This window comes from Motacilla alba, chromosome 3 (genome assembly GCF_015832195.1).
Source record: "Motacilla alba alba isolate MOTALB_02 chromosome 3, Motacilla_alba_V1.0_pri, whole genome shotgun sequence".
Classification (NCBI taxonomy): Eukaryota; Metazoa; Chordata; class Aves; order Passeriformes; family Motacillidae; genus Motacilla; species Motacilla alba.
Window position 1 is genome coordinate 105,788,637 of NC_052018.1, and position 15,947 is coordinate 105,804,583.

Consider the following 15,947-nt stretch of genomic DNA (forward strand, 5'->3'; position numbering starts at 1 on the left):
TGGTTGCACTGATTGCTCTGGATGATGCAGGAGGTCACAGCTGCTCCCCATCACCCTGGGAGTGGTGTTGGTGCTGTGGCTGCAGCCCTGTGGGGCTCCCAGCAAGATGGGGATGTATCCCAGAGGTGTATGGCAGCTGTAAGGAGGTAAGTTGGTTTAGGGAGGCTGAAAGTGGAGAGGGAGGGTATTGTCCCTGTTGTGTGGTGGTTGCTGGAAAGGGACTTTCCTTGGTGCCACTGCTGTGTGCTGCACAGAGCAAGGGCTGGGCTGTGCTCTGAGGGCACCTGGGGTGGCTCTACTCTTGTGTTGGGGGATGAACCAGTTCACCCCTGAAGTCAGGGTGAGGTGTGTGCTGGCTGTGGGCCTCCCTTGGGCCACGGTGTGGAAGAGGTGGGTGCCCAGAAACATGGCATGGAGGTTTTCCCTGAGTCTCATCTGTCTCTACCAAGCACCGGTTTTTGACTTTGCTTTTGTGCGGTTTATTGCTGATTTTCCTCCTCCCCTTCTGAAATGGTTCCATTAGCAGGGTGTTAAAGAAATCTCTTTGAGATAATCATCCCAGATCTCTCTAGTGGGTTCGCCATGTGCTGGTGTGTCTGCATGGGTGTATTAAATAGCATCACACTACTCTGTGTCAGTGTTCATCCCAAAGTGCTTCCCCTGCTGAGGGCTGAATAGAAACATACAGCAAGTGACAGGAGCTTCTGCCTCACCTCCCAGAGCCCCCAAAGCCGTGGGCTGTGAGAAGACCCTTCTTGCTGGCCTTGCACCGGCTCTGAGTTTGACCCCCTGATCCAGTGGGATCTCCCATGTGTTTCCCTACCCACAGTGGCTTTGGGGAGGGAGCAGAGCAGTGGTGTTTTGTGGCATTGTACATCACAGGAGGAGCATGGAGTGTGGATGGCTGAAGGGTGCAGGTGTTCTGACAAGCTGCTGGCCCTTGCAGCAGAGCTGCCTCTCATGGGAAGGCTCTGCCACCTGCTCAGCTCTGCTCAGGTGTCTGTGGCCAAGCTCCTGGCAGCACATGGGCTGTTCTCTCACAGGGAGCAGGGATAATGCACCTGGAGTCATTTTAAAATGTTAAAACTGTGGATAAAACCCTGTCAGGAAGGATTGCTGGTAGGCATGTGCACAGGGCAACACAGGGTGGCTTTTCTCCCTCCCTTGTCTCCATTCTAGATGGTGAGGCTCCTCACCAGCCTTCTATTCCTCTGGAAGGTTCTGGTTGTGAATTCCTTAAGGAAGCCATGCCCTGGCCCCTGCCTCCTCTCCTCAGGGGATGTGGGTGTGGGCTGGTGTCTGCTGGATGATCTCCATCACCTCACTGGTGGGAGGAGAACAAGAACCCATTTGGAATCACAGGGATGATGGGGTTTCTCCGGGTGACACAAAGAGACTCTGCATTTCATTCCAGCTGTCCAGCAATAGAATATATTTAACTTTAAAAAAAAAATATCCACAGTATCAAAACACAAGAAGTCACAATCCAATACTCAGTGATATAAACAGGCATACAAATGGTCCTCTGCAACCCCTCAGTTTGGCCTCCATGCTAAAAGGAAAGGTGGGCTCACCAGCAAGGTGCCAAGAGCACAGGTGGGCAGGCCCCTGCTCCCTCCTTCCTAAGGTGGAAAATCTGAGGTACCCATGCATGGCCAAAACCACAGAGCACACAGACTTGAGACAGCAATCCCCCTCCCAGCCTTGGGAGCAATGTCTGTGCCGGTGGGTGGTGGGTGGAAGAGGGGTGTGGGCCAGGGTGGGATGGCTTGCTGGGTGTCTGGGGGAGCACTGCCATCACCTCCAGCAGTGCTGGTCCAGGTGAGCCCCTGTTTTGATCCCAAGCCAAAATGTGCCATTCTGTTGAAAGCATTCTCAGAGCTGGAAAATGGATGGAGCTGCTCTGGCCTTTGCCATTCTTAGAGCCTGAACAAAACCTTCGCTTCCCACTGCACCATTCCAGCAGTGGGGACAGGGCGTTGTCGCTTCCCTCTGGCCACTTGGGTGGGTGCAAGAGAAGCAGGACTTGACTTTTAGCCTGGCTTAGAAAGATGGGTTGTGGTTAGCATGGGCTCTGGTGGGGCTCACTGTAATTAACCCTGCTTCAGATGGTGCCACTGTGACCTGGGGTTTTGCACCATGCTGCTCCCATAGGGGGATGGGAATGGTGAGTGCCAGTTTGGGAAATAAATTGCAGCACTGCTTCAAAATGCATCGTGTGTGTGAGCATGAAGCCAAGTCAGCTGGAAAATACAGGGCTGTGTTGCCACACCATGGTTAGCAAGCGTGTGGGAGAAGACATTGCTTTTACCTGGGGAGGAATGTCAGATCTAGCCAGGGTCTCCTTGTACCTGGGGTTTGGATGTCAAGGAACTCTTGTTGGTGTCTTGCAGTGGATGCAGTTTGGGCTGGGTAGCAATAAGATGCATCCTGGCTGGAGTGTATGCATGTGTGTGAACTGCAGGGTCAGCCCAGAACAAGCAGGAGGCAAGGAATAAAACAGCCCTCTGGAGAATGCTGGGACTGTGAGCTTCAGCTTCCTGCCCACGGAGCTCAGCAAGGCTTAAGGGACAATTTCCAGCACAACTGGAAGGTCCTTAATAAAATGTGTGACAGTCAATGCACACAGGGAGGGACATGCAGCTTTGTGTCTTGGGAAGCAGGGGGTGTGGCACAGATGGAACCCCCTTTCACACCTAACTCTCCTGAACCCATGGCTGCGTGTGCCAGAGCTGCTCCCAGCACAAAGCCCCACTAACCTTCCCAGCTGGGAGCGACCCTAAATCTCTGCAGCAAGTATGGCCAATCAGGCAAAAGCCTGGGAGGTTGGGGGTCACCTGCCAAAGCATCTTTTCCATGGTAAATATGGATTTGGCAACACCAATGAACTTGGGAAAATGGTGCTGTGCCTTGCATTCTGACCCAGGATGAAGCTGGTTTTTCACTGGGTTGGTTCCTACCTGGAATTGCTTTCCAATGAGTAGTAAATCAGTCGTTCAGCCCAGCTGGGTTCAAGTACCAAGAAGCTATTTCATTAAAGCCCTTTTTTGGTAGTTTTGTTTTGGTTTTTTTGTTGTTGTTGTTTTGTTTTGTTTGTTTGTTTTTTTGAGAAACCTGCTTTTCCCAATCAGAAAGGAGCAGCAGAAAAATTCTGTGTTGCTGGCAGATGGGGGTGAAGCAACTGCATTTATTCTTCATGACCCACGATCACTCTTTAGCTGTAAAACTCGCATGTCAAACATCTACATTTACAAAGCAGCTGATGGTGCTGGGATAGCTGGGGGCCATGCACTTCGGACCAGAGGAGGGGCTCTGGCTGTGCCCTCTGGCTGTGCTGGTTTGCAGCTGGTCACAGCTCCCACAGGAGGGAGGTGGAGGTGTTGTCCCCTCTGCAGTGCTTCGGAAGGAGGTGTGAAAGCGCTGGGTGGTTAATTTTACCCTAAAGAGAAAGAAAGGAATTGTTGATAGGGGAAAGCTCCAGATTTTCACTCATACCTGTGTCTTCACAGCGTGGCTCTTCTTGTCAGTGCCTGGATTGTGGGCACCAGACATGCCCCTCCAGATGCTGCCAGCTGCCCACAGAACTCTGACCTCTTGTGAGAGGAGGAAAACCAAGTCATAGTGGAGGCTGTGGTACTAAAGATGGGAAGAGCAGAACTCCCTGTTGGGCACAGCCCTGCCCTGGGCTCAGTCTCTGAGCTCCCCACTGCTTGCCATGGGCAGACCTGAAGCCAAGGAGAGGGGCTCACCTGTGACATTCACATTCTCTGAAAAAAATCCCTTTGCCCAGGATTTTTCTCCTGAGAAGCCTCAGAGAAAAGGAAAACAGTTCTTATCTCATTTGCTTCTCCTGTGTTGTGCTCACATGTGGAATTTATTGGGAGATTGTTTATCCACAGGTGATTCATTGGATTCTGGTGTGAGTTGTTTTCACTCAGTGACCAATTATGGCCAAGCTGTGTTGGGACTCTGGAAAGAGTCATGAGTTTTCATTATTATCTTTTTAGCATTCAGTAAGCATCCTTTCTGTATTCTTTAGTATAGTATAGTATTCTTTAATATAATATAGTATCATAAATTAGCCTTCTGAGAGCATGGAGTCAGATGCATCATTCCTGCCTTCATCGGGGCATTCCCTGTGAATACAATACTCACCATTGCCTGAGAGCAGGCTGCTGCTCACACCTGGGCTGGGGGGAGCTTGGCAGTGCCAGTTTTATTCAGGGCTATTGGAAAAAGCAGAGGGATTTATCATTTTTATTACTACCACAGGACAGCCTTGGGAAAAATGCAATTTTATGCTCGCTGCCTGGTAGCAAGGCCAATCTATAAAGCTGAGAGTGGGAAACTGTCTGCTTCTAATTAAAATCAATTAAGCAAATCACCACAATAGGCAAAAATAAGGCTTTTTGTCCTAGGTGTCATTTGACAGATTTCAGCGCCTCTGAAGTGGTGCATTGAGTGTTTTCTTGGCTTCATCAATTAAATAAAAAGGTCAAGGATAAGAAAAAAAAATTACAAAGCAAAACCTGAAAGTAAGTTATAAATCCCACACCTCATCTGTGCAGTGCTCAGACTCCTTCATGCAATAAATGCAGGCAGACCCAGACCTAACCAAAGTGATGCTCTCAGAGACCTGCAGCCATCCCAGGGAGGGCAGCATTTCCATTCAGTCCTTCCCCAGCCAATCCAATTCTCCCATCCTCACTAGAGCACAGAGACAGACAGCACCAAGTGTGGCCCAGAAGTTCAGCAAAACCCTGGTGATGCTGATGAGGAGCTTATTCTGTCCCTTTTTGTTCCCAGGGGACCTTTTGTGCGGGTGCTGAGTCTCTGGCATGGGGCATCTGCTGCTGATCTGACATCTGATGCCACAGGAGAAGTGACTTTTGGCACTTTAGCCCAGCGAAAATGTCAGCTTGTTTATTCCTCCCCAGCCTGAGGCTTGTTGTGCTGCCTGTCCACTACACATTTAAATCCACCTTCTAAAAGTGAGCCCAACTTCACAGGCACCAGAAAAAGTTGTTCTTAAGCCACACTTGCTGCTCCTATTTCAAAGGTTTTGCCTGGTTCCTTTTATCCATGGCCTGTAATCCATGTCTGCAGGGACTCCTGCACACCCATCCTCACACCACAGCACAACTAACTTGATGCTTAGGCAGTGTTTGGTGTTTGCACTTGACCCAGCCATTCTGGTTTGGCAAAAGTGAGGGGTAACCATTGCTCTTTGGCATTGCACATGCTGCAGCTGAGCAGGCAAGTGGTTTGAGTGGCTTCAGGGCCAGTTATAGACCTCAATAAAAGAGTTCTCACTGATGACAGCAGCAGCTTCTGAAGGGGTTTTCCAGATGTGCTACAGATTCCCCATTTGCTACTGGTTAGGATCCTATTTACTACCTTTTTTTCCCCAGGTGGGAAATGGAGGAGCAGAGATGGTCTGTCTCACAGGAAATGCTGTAGCTCAGGTCTGTAACAGCTGCACAGCCCAGCAAGACACAGAGCTGCACATGCACAGCACAGGCTGCTCCCTGAACCAGCCTCTTTGGTAGAAATGGACAAAGACACTTGAAATTGTCGAATGTTGTGAGCAGAAATCCTTTTGGCCATCGCTGTGGCAGTGGTACTCTTGAGGAGCTCATCCCTGGCTTTAGTGCGGATCCCAGATGGCTCTGGCTTTTTGACCTGCTTGGTTGGTTTCCTCCAGCTGCTGCTGTCCCCCACGCCTCTCCCTGGCAAAGCAATGTCACTGTGGCTGGCTGCAGCCTGGCATTCTGGCAGGATAACTGTGCTGCTTTTCCTCTGGAGCACTTCCAGCCCTGGGCTAACGAGAAGCACCAACTGGTACTTGTCTTCCAAGGAAACCTTTGCTCCTCTGCTGCCTGTGTTGTGTGGCTTGTGTCGCTCTAAAAACTGATGGGTTTTCATCTCTTTTCCTCTAAAATGAAAAATACAAAGTCTTTCTGTCTGCACCATGTCATGATCTTCACTTTCTATGCAGCAGCCCAAAAAGTAGAGCTCAGCATCCCTGTTTGGATACAAGGTAGTGACTAAATACCTGTTTCTGTCTGTTCAGCATGGCAGTACAAGCAACAGTTTAGGGTGTGAAGCAAGAAAAATGCAGCCTGAGTTATTCCTATGCTTCTGCCATGGGTTTGCTTAGGAGACTTCTCTTTTTTCCTTACTCTGTACTGAGAGCTGTAAAAGTACACTGCCCTACCTGAAGTAGTCTGGCTTGGTAAAATGTACAACTAATTGTTTGTGTTACAAATTTGCTTCCTTGTTTATATATTTATTTATTTATTTCCAGTTAATACTGCTGAGATGAGAGGAAATGCTTGAGCCAGCATCTTCACCTTGGTACTTCCAAGGCTCCTAACTCTCTGCCTCTTTCTCCTGTTCAGGCAGCCCAAAGCTTTTTATAGTGCCCAGCCACAAAAGAGTGAAGTGAAAAAAGCCTGTCACCCCTTCTGATGCCTGCATTGGATAAAGGGGCGTAGTTTGGAGGGATCCTATCCCACCACAAGTTAGTTGGGACTGCAGCTACTGCTTTATCCTCAGCCCTGAAGAAGGACCTCCTGAGCTGGGATAGCAAAGAGGTACTGATGCCTGCTTTCCACAGGCTGTGGGCTCACAGCACAGCGTGGGCTTTGGACAGGGAGGAAGCTTTCTGGGAGGAGAGGTGTTGCATTAAATCCAGACAGTGCCCAGGCATCAGGAAAACAGCAGGGGCAGTGGGAAGGCTAAGCCAGAGGTTTGCACCAAAGCACCAAAGGAGCTTCCTACCCCAGCAGCCCACTGTGGGATCACTGACAGGTATCCTGCCTCACACAGGGCTCTCCTCCACCCTTGGGGGGCAGCTCAGGGCACTTGGTGCTTTTTGATGCCCCAGCTCTCTTTACAACAGGAGGTATTTTAGCTGACAGGACCTGTTCTGCATGAAAAATAAAAACCTTTGTTAAGAGGAGACCATCATACCAGGAGAGGCTGGACACTTGCAGGGCAGTGGGGTTTGCTGCCAGTGGGCTGGGAGTGGGTCTCAGCTCTGCCACACTTGGGTGGCTCCCGGTTTTGGCAGAGGATTTGTGTGAAACTCCTCTGGCTGGAAGGGCCCTGCCTGCATGTGAGCAGCCTGGCTTTGCCCTCTTTCAGCAGGGCTCCTCCTGCCATCTTTTTGGAGAGGAAAAGCATCCAGGTGCTGGCACCAAGCCGAGCTCCTCTCACCCTGCTGCGGTCAGAGGGATCACTCCTCCTGCAGCCACTGCAACTCTGCACGTGGGGCTCAAACCATGAAATCACAGCCCCACCCCCTTTGGCCACGGGCCTTCCAACCACAGCAGCTCCCAAGCACCTGTCTAGTAGCAGGTGGAGATCCTGGAGTTTTGGATACTTACCTGGGCAAGCAGAGCTGGGATGCTGCTTCAGCCAGGAGCACTCGCCGTGCTCAAAGGGGATCCATTTCCAAAGCATGGAGACACTGCCAGCAAGTCCCTTTCAGGGGCAGGAAAGCTCTTGTTCTTTGGCTCCCCCAGTATTGTTTTATACTGGAGAGGCTTTTGGCAGTACTTGCTGCCCTAGAGGCAAGGTGCTGCAGGACACTAGTCCTGTGCTAGGAGAAGTGTCCCCTGGGCTGGTGGGAGCTCTAGTCTTTGCATGGTGGCAGCGGATGGAAGCAGTGGGTGGCCCCGGTCACTTCAGCGGTACAATACGATTTACAGCAAGCACGTTTCTCAAGACATCTGCGGGGACAGAGCTTCAGTGAACATCATATATACACAGGCAGCAGAGGGGGCTGGGTTGGACCCCCCACTACTGCAAAACAGTTACAGATGGAATCTTGGGGCAGGAAGAAAGTACCACTGGTTTGCTTTTACATCCTGTACGTATATCTATGAACAGCTCCTTGGCATTTGATGTTCACAGCCAGCGTCCTTTAACAGCGAGCATAAAAAGGAGGCAAAACATCTTCAGCGACCTCCCCGTGGGAGCAGAGAGAAGGCAGGATCTCCCCCTCCCTTGGTTCAGCTGCCTGCTCAGGTGCCACCTTTGCCAAGGCTGTTTCCTTGTCCTGGCACCCTCGTCCTCCTCGTCGGCCGGGACCAGTCCAAGCCAAGCCGTGCTTGCCTCATCTCCGCTGCTCGCGGGCCTCAGTGCAAGTCTGCGCCGGCTGCTCTGCATCTCCGCTCCGCTGGACGGGCACGGGGACCGGGCAGACACAAGGAGACAAAACAAAGGGGACAAGAAGAGAGACAAAGGGTAATGAAAAGGTCCGTGGCCCACGGCTGCCAAAGGAAATCTCTCGCCGTGTTTCTCTGACCACACTTGTCCCAGCCACTACAGCTGCTGTGGGATCCCCTGCTCCTTGTAGCCTGTGAGGAGGGAGGGGAAGGGAACATGATTAGAGTTAATTCCAAATGAAGACCCTCGGTGAGGCTCAAGCAAGCCACAAGCCTGGTTTACCAGGAGTGGCAAAAACCACGTGGGAAAACAAGGGGGCTGCCACATTCTCCCTCGGGGCCGGGCTGCCCAGGGCAGCCCCCTGCCCTGCTTTAGCCAACAGCTGCCTGGTGCTGCCTCCTTCCTGGGCACAGCCATGTGGGTGCTGGCAGCCAGCCCTGCTGCTCTGCTTGAAGAGATTATAAGTGCACAGCAGGTACCAGTGGTCACCAATTCCAGCCCAACAACCTAAAGTTTTTATGGAGTGTGTTTTCCTGCGGTGCAGGGGAAATGGATGCCCTTGTATCCTCCTCCAGAGACACAGCTGTTCCCAAGCACTGCCCTGGTAGGTCGTGCATCCCACACACATCTCTCCTTAGAATCCACTTGTGTTTGAGCCTTGTCCTCCCAGAGCACTGCCAGGTAGGAGGAGGTTGGTTTCCTCTATCCATCTTTGTGTGAGGAGGTTGGTTTCCTCTATCCATCTTTGTGTTCCCCTGCTGGCTTTTGCTGATGGCGCTCCCCAGCAGCAACCAATTTGTGCTGCAGTTTGCACAGGTGAGCAAACACCTCTTGGAAGAGAAGGGGAAGTGTCAAACACAGATCTTGGGATGCCTCTAATGATGTCCTCACTGCCTGATTCTGCACTTGCTTTGCTCCAGCCCAGCAGAATTACAGGTGCTTTTGTTGGGGCACAGCAGGCATCCAGTGGGCCTGGAGGAAACTTTTCAGTTTCTGAAAATCTTTTCAGCAGCAAAACCAAGGAAACTGCCAGGATCCCTGTGCTTTCACGCCCTTTCCTCTTCCTGTGGCCATGAGGTTTGATGCACTCCCCAACCAAGACAGCAAAGCCCTTGGGGTCCCCACTGTGTTGCAGCCACGTGGATGTTCTAAGGGCTCAAGCAGCCTGTCCTGCTGCTTGTCACAGCTCCTTGAGGCCCCAGATCATTTACTGTCCTGCACACAGTGGTTGAGGGCAGGCTGCAAATGCCACAGGGGACAGCTTCATCCCCTGCGAGGGCTAGGGCAGGGAAGGGCAAAGCAGAGCACCTGCAGCTCCTGTGCTAGTACAGGATGATGAGAAAAATACAGGATTTTTTAACACTTTCCTGAGCGGTTGCAGTGACTGCACCAGAAGCTTTCCCTACTTTCCTTCCAAGAGAAGCTTGTTATTCTGACTTTATCAATGCAAAAAAATTCTCCTCATTAAAGAAGCAAACTGCCCTTACTTGCAGTGCCCACCACAGTGAATATCTTTCAACTAAAAAACTTTTTAAAATCTGGATGGGTTTTTTTTTCCTTAGTTTAAGTGACATAAGTAGCCTGTCACTTTCATATTTTGAATTTCAAAGAAGTCTGAAATTTCATATCTCAGAAGACTGCTTCCCTTTTCAAATACTTTTCCATTTATGCTTTGTAATATTCTTTCCAACCCTTATGCTAGGCTTTTATAAGTCTCTTACAAAAACTGAACATAAAATACCAGCAGGTGCCAGAACCCCTATCTTTAATGGACTTTTTGCTGAACTAAGAATTGACTCCAGCGAATGAACTTTGCTGTACTTTGGAAAAAACCCACACATTCGCCCAGGTTTGGCAGCCTGGACCTCCTGCTGCTAAACAAGCACAAGTGACAGAATAATGACACTTAACTGAATTTCTGCCTATTGTGTGCAGCGGAACAGAAAGACTCTCATCTCTTTCAGACAGTTTTTTCTAGGGGGCAAAATGATGATTTCACATGCATTTATGTTTTAAGTGTGAGTCAGCTCTGAAGGCAAGGTGAGCTGGCTGGAAACTTGTCATTTGGGCTTGTCTATGGCATTGGTTTAATTTGTTTAGGGAGCAGAGTTGAAAAACCAACCAAACAACCCCATGGACCAGAAAGGTGGGGCCTGCATTAAATCTTTAGCTAAAGTAAGTGTAACTTACTTGTACAGCCATGCTTTTTATTGAGATATATGAAAATTAAGATTGAGAAATCCTTTCAGTCTGGCTGTCACTGTTGAAACTGGCTGGAAGGAAGTGACAGTGGCCAAGCCTGTCTCTTTACATGACCATAAGCCAAAAAAAATTACCTGCCCTATGCTAAACTTGTTTATTACAATACTTCAGACTTAGCTTATCAAATAGTTTATATGTGAAAATAGTTACTGCATTTCTTGCACAGGACTTGCTGTTCTGTATGAAGCAGCTTTACATTAATATGCCTGCAATAAAACTGAGGTGCAATTCTGTAGAACAGACAGCTCTGGGTTCAGGATTAAGTGGGCCTGTGCACAAAGTCACTGATTTAATCAAGTTTACCTGAAATTGCACTTCTCCTGTAAACCACTGCATCTAAGATTGAGGCAAAGGGAACCCAGTCTGTGCACAGGCTGTCCTTCTGGGACTGGCTTCATGCACAGGGTGGCTTCAGGATGCTCTCCATGCTGAAACGGGTTCATGCTCTGCTCCAAGGGTGTCCTTGGGGCATCCCCAGGGGCATTTCAATGCTGTGTGAAGATTTTCAGCATTCCTGGGGCTGTGCGGCCACAGGACAGACACAGACACAGTCAGACACACACATGTAAAGGCACGTGGCTGCACTTGGGCTGGGAGTGGGCAGCGCTGGCCAAAGTGAATTCCAGGTGTCCTGCCCCGACCGATGCTCGCTGCTCTCCATGGGAAACTGCCTTGGAGCGTGAGGAGGAGGAGGAGGAAGAACAGAAACAAACTTACCTTGTGAGACTTTGATGGTGAACAAAAGGAGGCAAAGGAACAGGAAAGAAAGAGAGAGGGAGAAATGTAACTGTAGATGATATATCTGAAACACATGGAGAAGCAGAAGAGAATGAACAAACTGAGGCTGCAGAGTAAACAGAGAACAGCTGCCTTACCATCAGACATTCACACCAGGGCTAAACATTTCTCTAAATCCTTGTACTTGAATTACTTCATTTGGGACTCTTGTTTAAAGATGACAGGGGGGAATCCTCATCTGCTTTTCCAGCCCGAGGCAGAACAGACTGGATAGGCTAACACCTCTGAGCAATGCTCCCAGAAACTCTCTCCTCTGTGCCATTGGCATTTTGTGGGTTTGACTGAAGGGGAGCCACTGAAGGAAGGCGTCAAACAAGACATCACAGTGTACCAAAGGGCTTGTGGCATACCATTCAGTCCCAGAGTTGGGAAAAAGACACCTGAAGAGTTTTTGGCAGCTTCCCTGCTCAGTCTGCTTGTGCTCACAGGTAACTCACAACCACAGCATGCCTCAGCCTGTCTGGGTGCTGCAAACACTGGGGCTATTTAACATTCCTACAATGTTTTCAGAACTTGCCCCATTGCTGCATTTGGTAGGAAACTGCAAAAAAAGGGTACTTTAACTACTTTCCTCAGGTCTAGTTTGGAGGACAGCTCTTTTTCGATTTTTTTTTAAAGTGTAGTAAGTTCAAGCAGGCAATTTGTCCTTGGTATTTTCTTCATCTCGTGAAAGGTTACTGGTTGGTTTGGGTCTCCTGCTCCCCTTTCCTTCCCTGGAGAGCAGTGTTACCTGCCCCAGCAGGGGCCCTGCAGAGCAGAGAGGCTCGGTGATGCTTTCCCTCGGAGCCTGAGCATACAGCGACTGTGCAATCATCTGCTGCTGCTTCTGGCAGGGTCTGAACAGAGTAATTAGCAAAGGAGTGACAAGGATGGCATGATTACAGGTGAGTTCTCACTACTGGCTGGAAATCAGCCCCGACAGTCAGCCAAAATCTCCATCCAGTGAACCCAAAGTGATGGTGCAGCCAAGCACATCATTCATTCAGAGCCGAGAGCTGAGCTTCCTTCAGAAACCAGCCCTGACTTCTTGGCTGCATTCAGCAGAGGCAAAACAATGCCTGGACAAACAGTCCCTGACTTGTGTCCCCTGAGCCACATCAGTGTGACATTACTATGTTATTCCTCTGTCGTTTCTGTCAAGAAATGGCACACAGCCTTTTATACCCGGCTCTGAGCAGGCAGGGACTTCTGGAAAGTTCATTCCGCACAGTGGGCTGATGGAGATGTGGGCTGGGGACAAGGTGTGCCTGTAGCCGAGGGAGCTTTCCCTGGAAAGCCTTAGGAGGCTTGTTTTGCAGTTGGCTTTGGCCACATCATTAGCTGTGGTTTGCCTCAGCTCTGTGCATTGTCCCCGCAGAGCTGGCGAGGGCTTCCAGGAGAGCACACTGCAGCAGTGCTGCCCAGCCATTCTTTGGCAGAAGAATTAAGTGCTCCCTAGTTCTACCTTTGTCTTCAGAGAGCAGGTACAGCAGAGGACAGTTCCCAAAGCCATCTGGCTGCTTAAAGAAGATATCTCTGGTGTCCAGTGGGGCCAGCTGGCAGTTCATTTAAATTAGCAGAGAAAATGCCCTGTGCTGTGGTGCTGCCAAAAGTAATTAAGTGTGACAGCAAAACTGCATTCAATTTATCTTCCTTCTGGGATATTATCCTGATAAAGGGCGCCCTAGGGGAGATGAGAGTTGGACAGGACCCCCAGGTCAGTCAGTCTCTTGCTGTGTCCCACCTTGTCCCAGACAGACATGGATGTTCTCACTCTTGGAGCCTTCCAGGGACAGAGAGAGCAGATCCTGCCACACCACCTCTGCAGCATTTTGACCTTACTGGAGGAAGAACGTCCTCTAATTTCCACACAGGTCCTTCCTGGTGTTATTCAAGTCTGTCTTAGGCTGAACTGCTGCCCTCTCACATTTACTAGCCCACTGAACACCTTCATCATCAACATGCCTGCTGTCTTACAGTTCCCTGGACTCTCTCCAGGTTTTCTACTTGAAGTACAGCCTCCAAAGCTGGCCACAAGCCTCAGCACAGCTTTATGCATGCAGAGAAAGGTGATGGGATCAGCAAAAGCCCTACAAGCCCTGCTCCCACCTGCCTGTGTGGTGTTCATTCCCTCTGAAGCAATGTTCTGCTTGTGACTCACTGCAGCCACCATGTCCTTCCCTGAAAAACATGTTGTTCCCTGGTGTGTATTTATGCAGCTGATTAGTCCTTCTGTAGAGTCCTGGGCTTGTCCAGTGCTCCTGAGTAGCACTTTCTGTTTCCAGACCATTTCTTTGGTTGGCCTGGATCAGGGCACTGCCCTCGCTGTGCCTGCCACGCTCGCAGCCAGAGCTGGTGTGCGGCTGGGGAGCCTCTTCTCCAGCCCGTCCTCAAGCCACAAATGAAAATACTGAGCAGAGCTGCATTCAGGAGGGACCTTTCAACACACCTCTCTTTATCTCTTCTCAGCGCAGGAAAATCCATTTAGAGGAAAGTCCTCAAGTGCATTTTCACACAGGCCACGTCCCCCTGGCTCGCTGGTAGGAACGCTGTGTGAGACGGGGTCAGCATCTGAAGGTTAGGAGGGATGGCTGACTGCTGCCACCTCACATGAAATTAATTCCTCTGCCATCGAAGGGAATCAAGCCAGTCTGACACAGCTCACTCTGGACAGACCCACGGTGACTTTGTGGGGGTGTTTTTTATTTTCTAAATGCATGCGAGTCACTTACTTGATTATTTCTTCCAGGAACTGAAGCATACCAGACTGGCCTGTAATTCTTCTCCTTTTTCCCTCATTAAGGACAGTATGCCATTATCCTCAGACCAGACTCCCCCTTTCCATGCCTGGGAAAGAGCACTAGAAGGTGAAAAGCTGGAAGGAGTCTCCTGTTCAAAAGGCACGTGGATGTGGCACTTGGGGAACACGGCTCAGTGGTGGACATGATGGTGATGGCTTAAGACTTGGACTCGATGATTTTGGAGGTTTTTTCCAACCTCAGTGATTTTATGATTCTGTGGTTCTAACTCCCTCCCAAGTCTCTACCAGCTAACAGAGAGACAGGCCCAGGTACAGGGAGCCAGGTGATTATCCCTTAGGGAAAGCCTGAGCAGAGTTCCTGGACCTCAGCTGCTTCCCACCCTCCTCCTCACTGCTAGCCCTCACCAGCTTAGACTGGACCTGCTGTGTCCTGCCTCTAGCCCACCCAAATAGCCTGGCACCCTCACAGGAACACATGGAATCGACCCTTTCAAGGCAGGGGGACTAGAGGTGGGCAGTAGTTTCACACTTGTTTAACTATTTCCCATCTGCATTTCAACTATTTCCCACCCAAGCTGCAGTGGTGTACGGTTTCTGTTCAGTGCATCCAAAGGTTTGCATGCAAACAAAACCCAACCAAAGCAAACTGGCAGCGTTCTTAAATGAAATGTCTTACTTCTCGCATTAGAAACACGGTTTCCTTCTTAAGTTATTATTGTTTTCTTTCAAATATGATAACAAGAACCAACCACTTTGGGTCTGACAGGGCTGTTTGGTACAGGTAAGAGCAACCAGTCACTTCATTCTTTGTTTCAATTAAGGTTTTTCTTTTCTTCTCCATCCACCCAGAGCTGCTGCATTTAGCCACTACTTCCTCTGCAGGGCAAGTAACCTTAAAAGCAGCTATTTAATGAGATGGCAAGAAACTGCCAAGGGCTGCTGCTGGTAAAACATAAGGCATGTTGACTCCCCTTGCCATTCTCTACTACCACCAGAGGGATGAAATACTGCTGCTGTGCTTGGGGACCTCTTGACCTGAGCATTCCCACCACATGCTGCTCATGCATCCTCTGCCTCCCAAACTGGTGGACTCCAGCCAGGTGTGGGAAGGAGTGTTTTGGAGATACTTCCAAGCTGTATGGTTTTCCCCAACAGCGAAACTGGAGAAGACCCTTCAAGTAAGACCCTCCTAAGCACCAACCCCTCTAGCTGGAGAGCAGGGCTTTGGAGCAAAGCAAGGCACGGTTTCAGTGGTGGTCCTTTGTCAGGACAGATGCTTTCCTGGCTCTCCCCACACCTGCAGAGAGGGATCCTGCTAGACAGTGACCCGCACCCAGGGGCTGCCCCGCGGAGGAAGAGCACAAGAGTTGATGGTTATGAACATGCACTTATGGCTCTACACACACATTTGGCAGATTCTTGAAGACACATCACACATGTACACCAATTCACAATTTAGCCTCAGAAATAACCTGCTCTGCAGGTACATCTGGAAGGAAACATGGCAGGTGGTTTGCAGGGTAAAGCAAAGAGCAGTACTGCCTTCATCCAGAGGAAAGCTTTTGCTTTGCACATGTTCAGGTTTTTAATATCCATCATTTGCTCTGCATGGGAACTGCCTTAACTGAAGCTGGCTCAGAAATTAGCAGGTGGCTTGGTGAGAGGCTTTAACCCCTGGGCTTGGCAGCTGAAAATGTGCACTGGTTTCCTGCTTTTTTCCATCCATTTTGTCTTTGGGAAGGTTTCTGGCAACTTCCTGAGATCCTCTCTCCCCCTCTGTCATGCAGCCACAGATGTCATCAGCAGAGATGACAAAGTGGAGCCTCTTCAAACCAAAAGGCAAAAGCTGTTGATAAGATGGTCTCTGAGAGAAGGGCTTGCTTTGGGAACTGCCTGTCCTGTCAGCCTGAAAGGTCTCAGACCTGTCTGGTTTGAGGGCTTGCCCATCAGCCTCTGGAAAGGGAGTGGGGTC

At 49.9% G+C, this 15,947-nt stretch overlaps 1 protein-coding gene across 5 annotated transcripts in view; it reads right to left on the bottom strand.

Annotated features, from left to right (window-relative positions):
* Positions 1–3,010: 3,010 nt before the first annotated feature.
* STUM (stum, mechanosensory transduction mediator homolog) overlaps positions 3,011–15,947 on the bottom strand; it is a 49,426-nt gene continuing 36,489 nt past the window's right edge. The window contains exons 3-6 of one of the 5 annotated variants that reach the window (XM_038133352.1): positions 11,155–11,163; positions 7,392–8,185; positions 4,156–4,226; positions 3,011–3,439 (exon numbers count right to left, since the gene is read on the bottom strand). In XM_038133352.1, coding sequence (XP_037989280.1) covers positions 8,145–8,185; positions 11,155–11,163 — 50 coding nt within the window. In that variant the 3' untranslated portion in view covers positions 3,011–3,439; positions 4,156–4,226; positions 7,392–8,144. Of the gene's footprint in view, positions 3,440–4,155; positions 4,227–7,391; positions 8,367–11,154; positions 11,164–15,947 lie in introns of all 5 variants that reach the window. The other 4 variants (XM_038133351.1, XM_038133353.1, XM_038133354.1 and 1 more) reach the window with 4 other exon arrangements.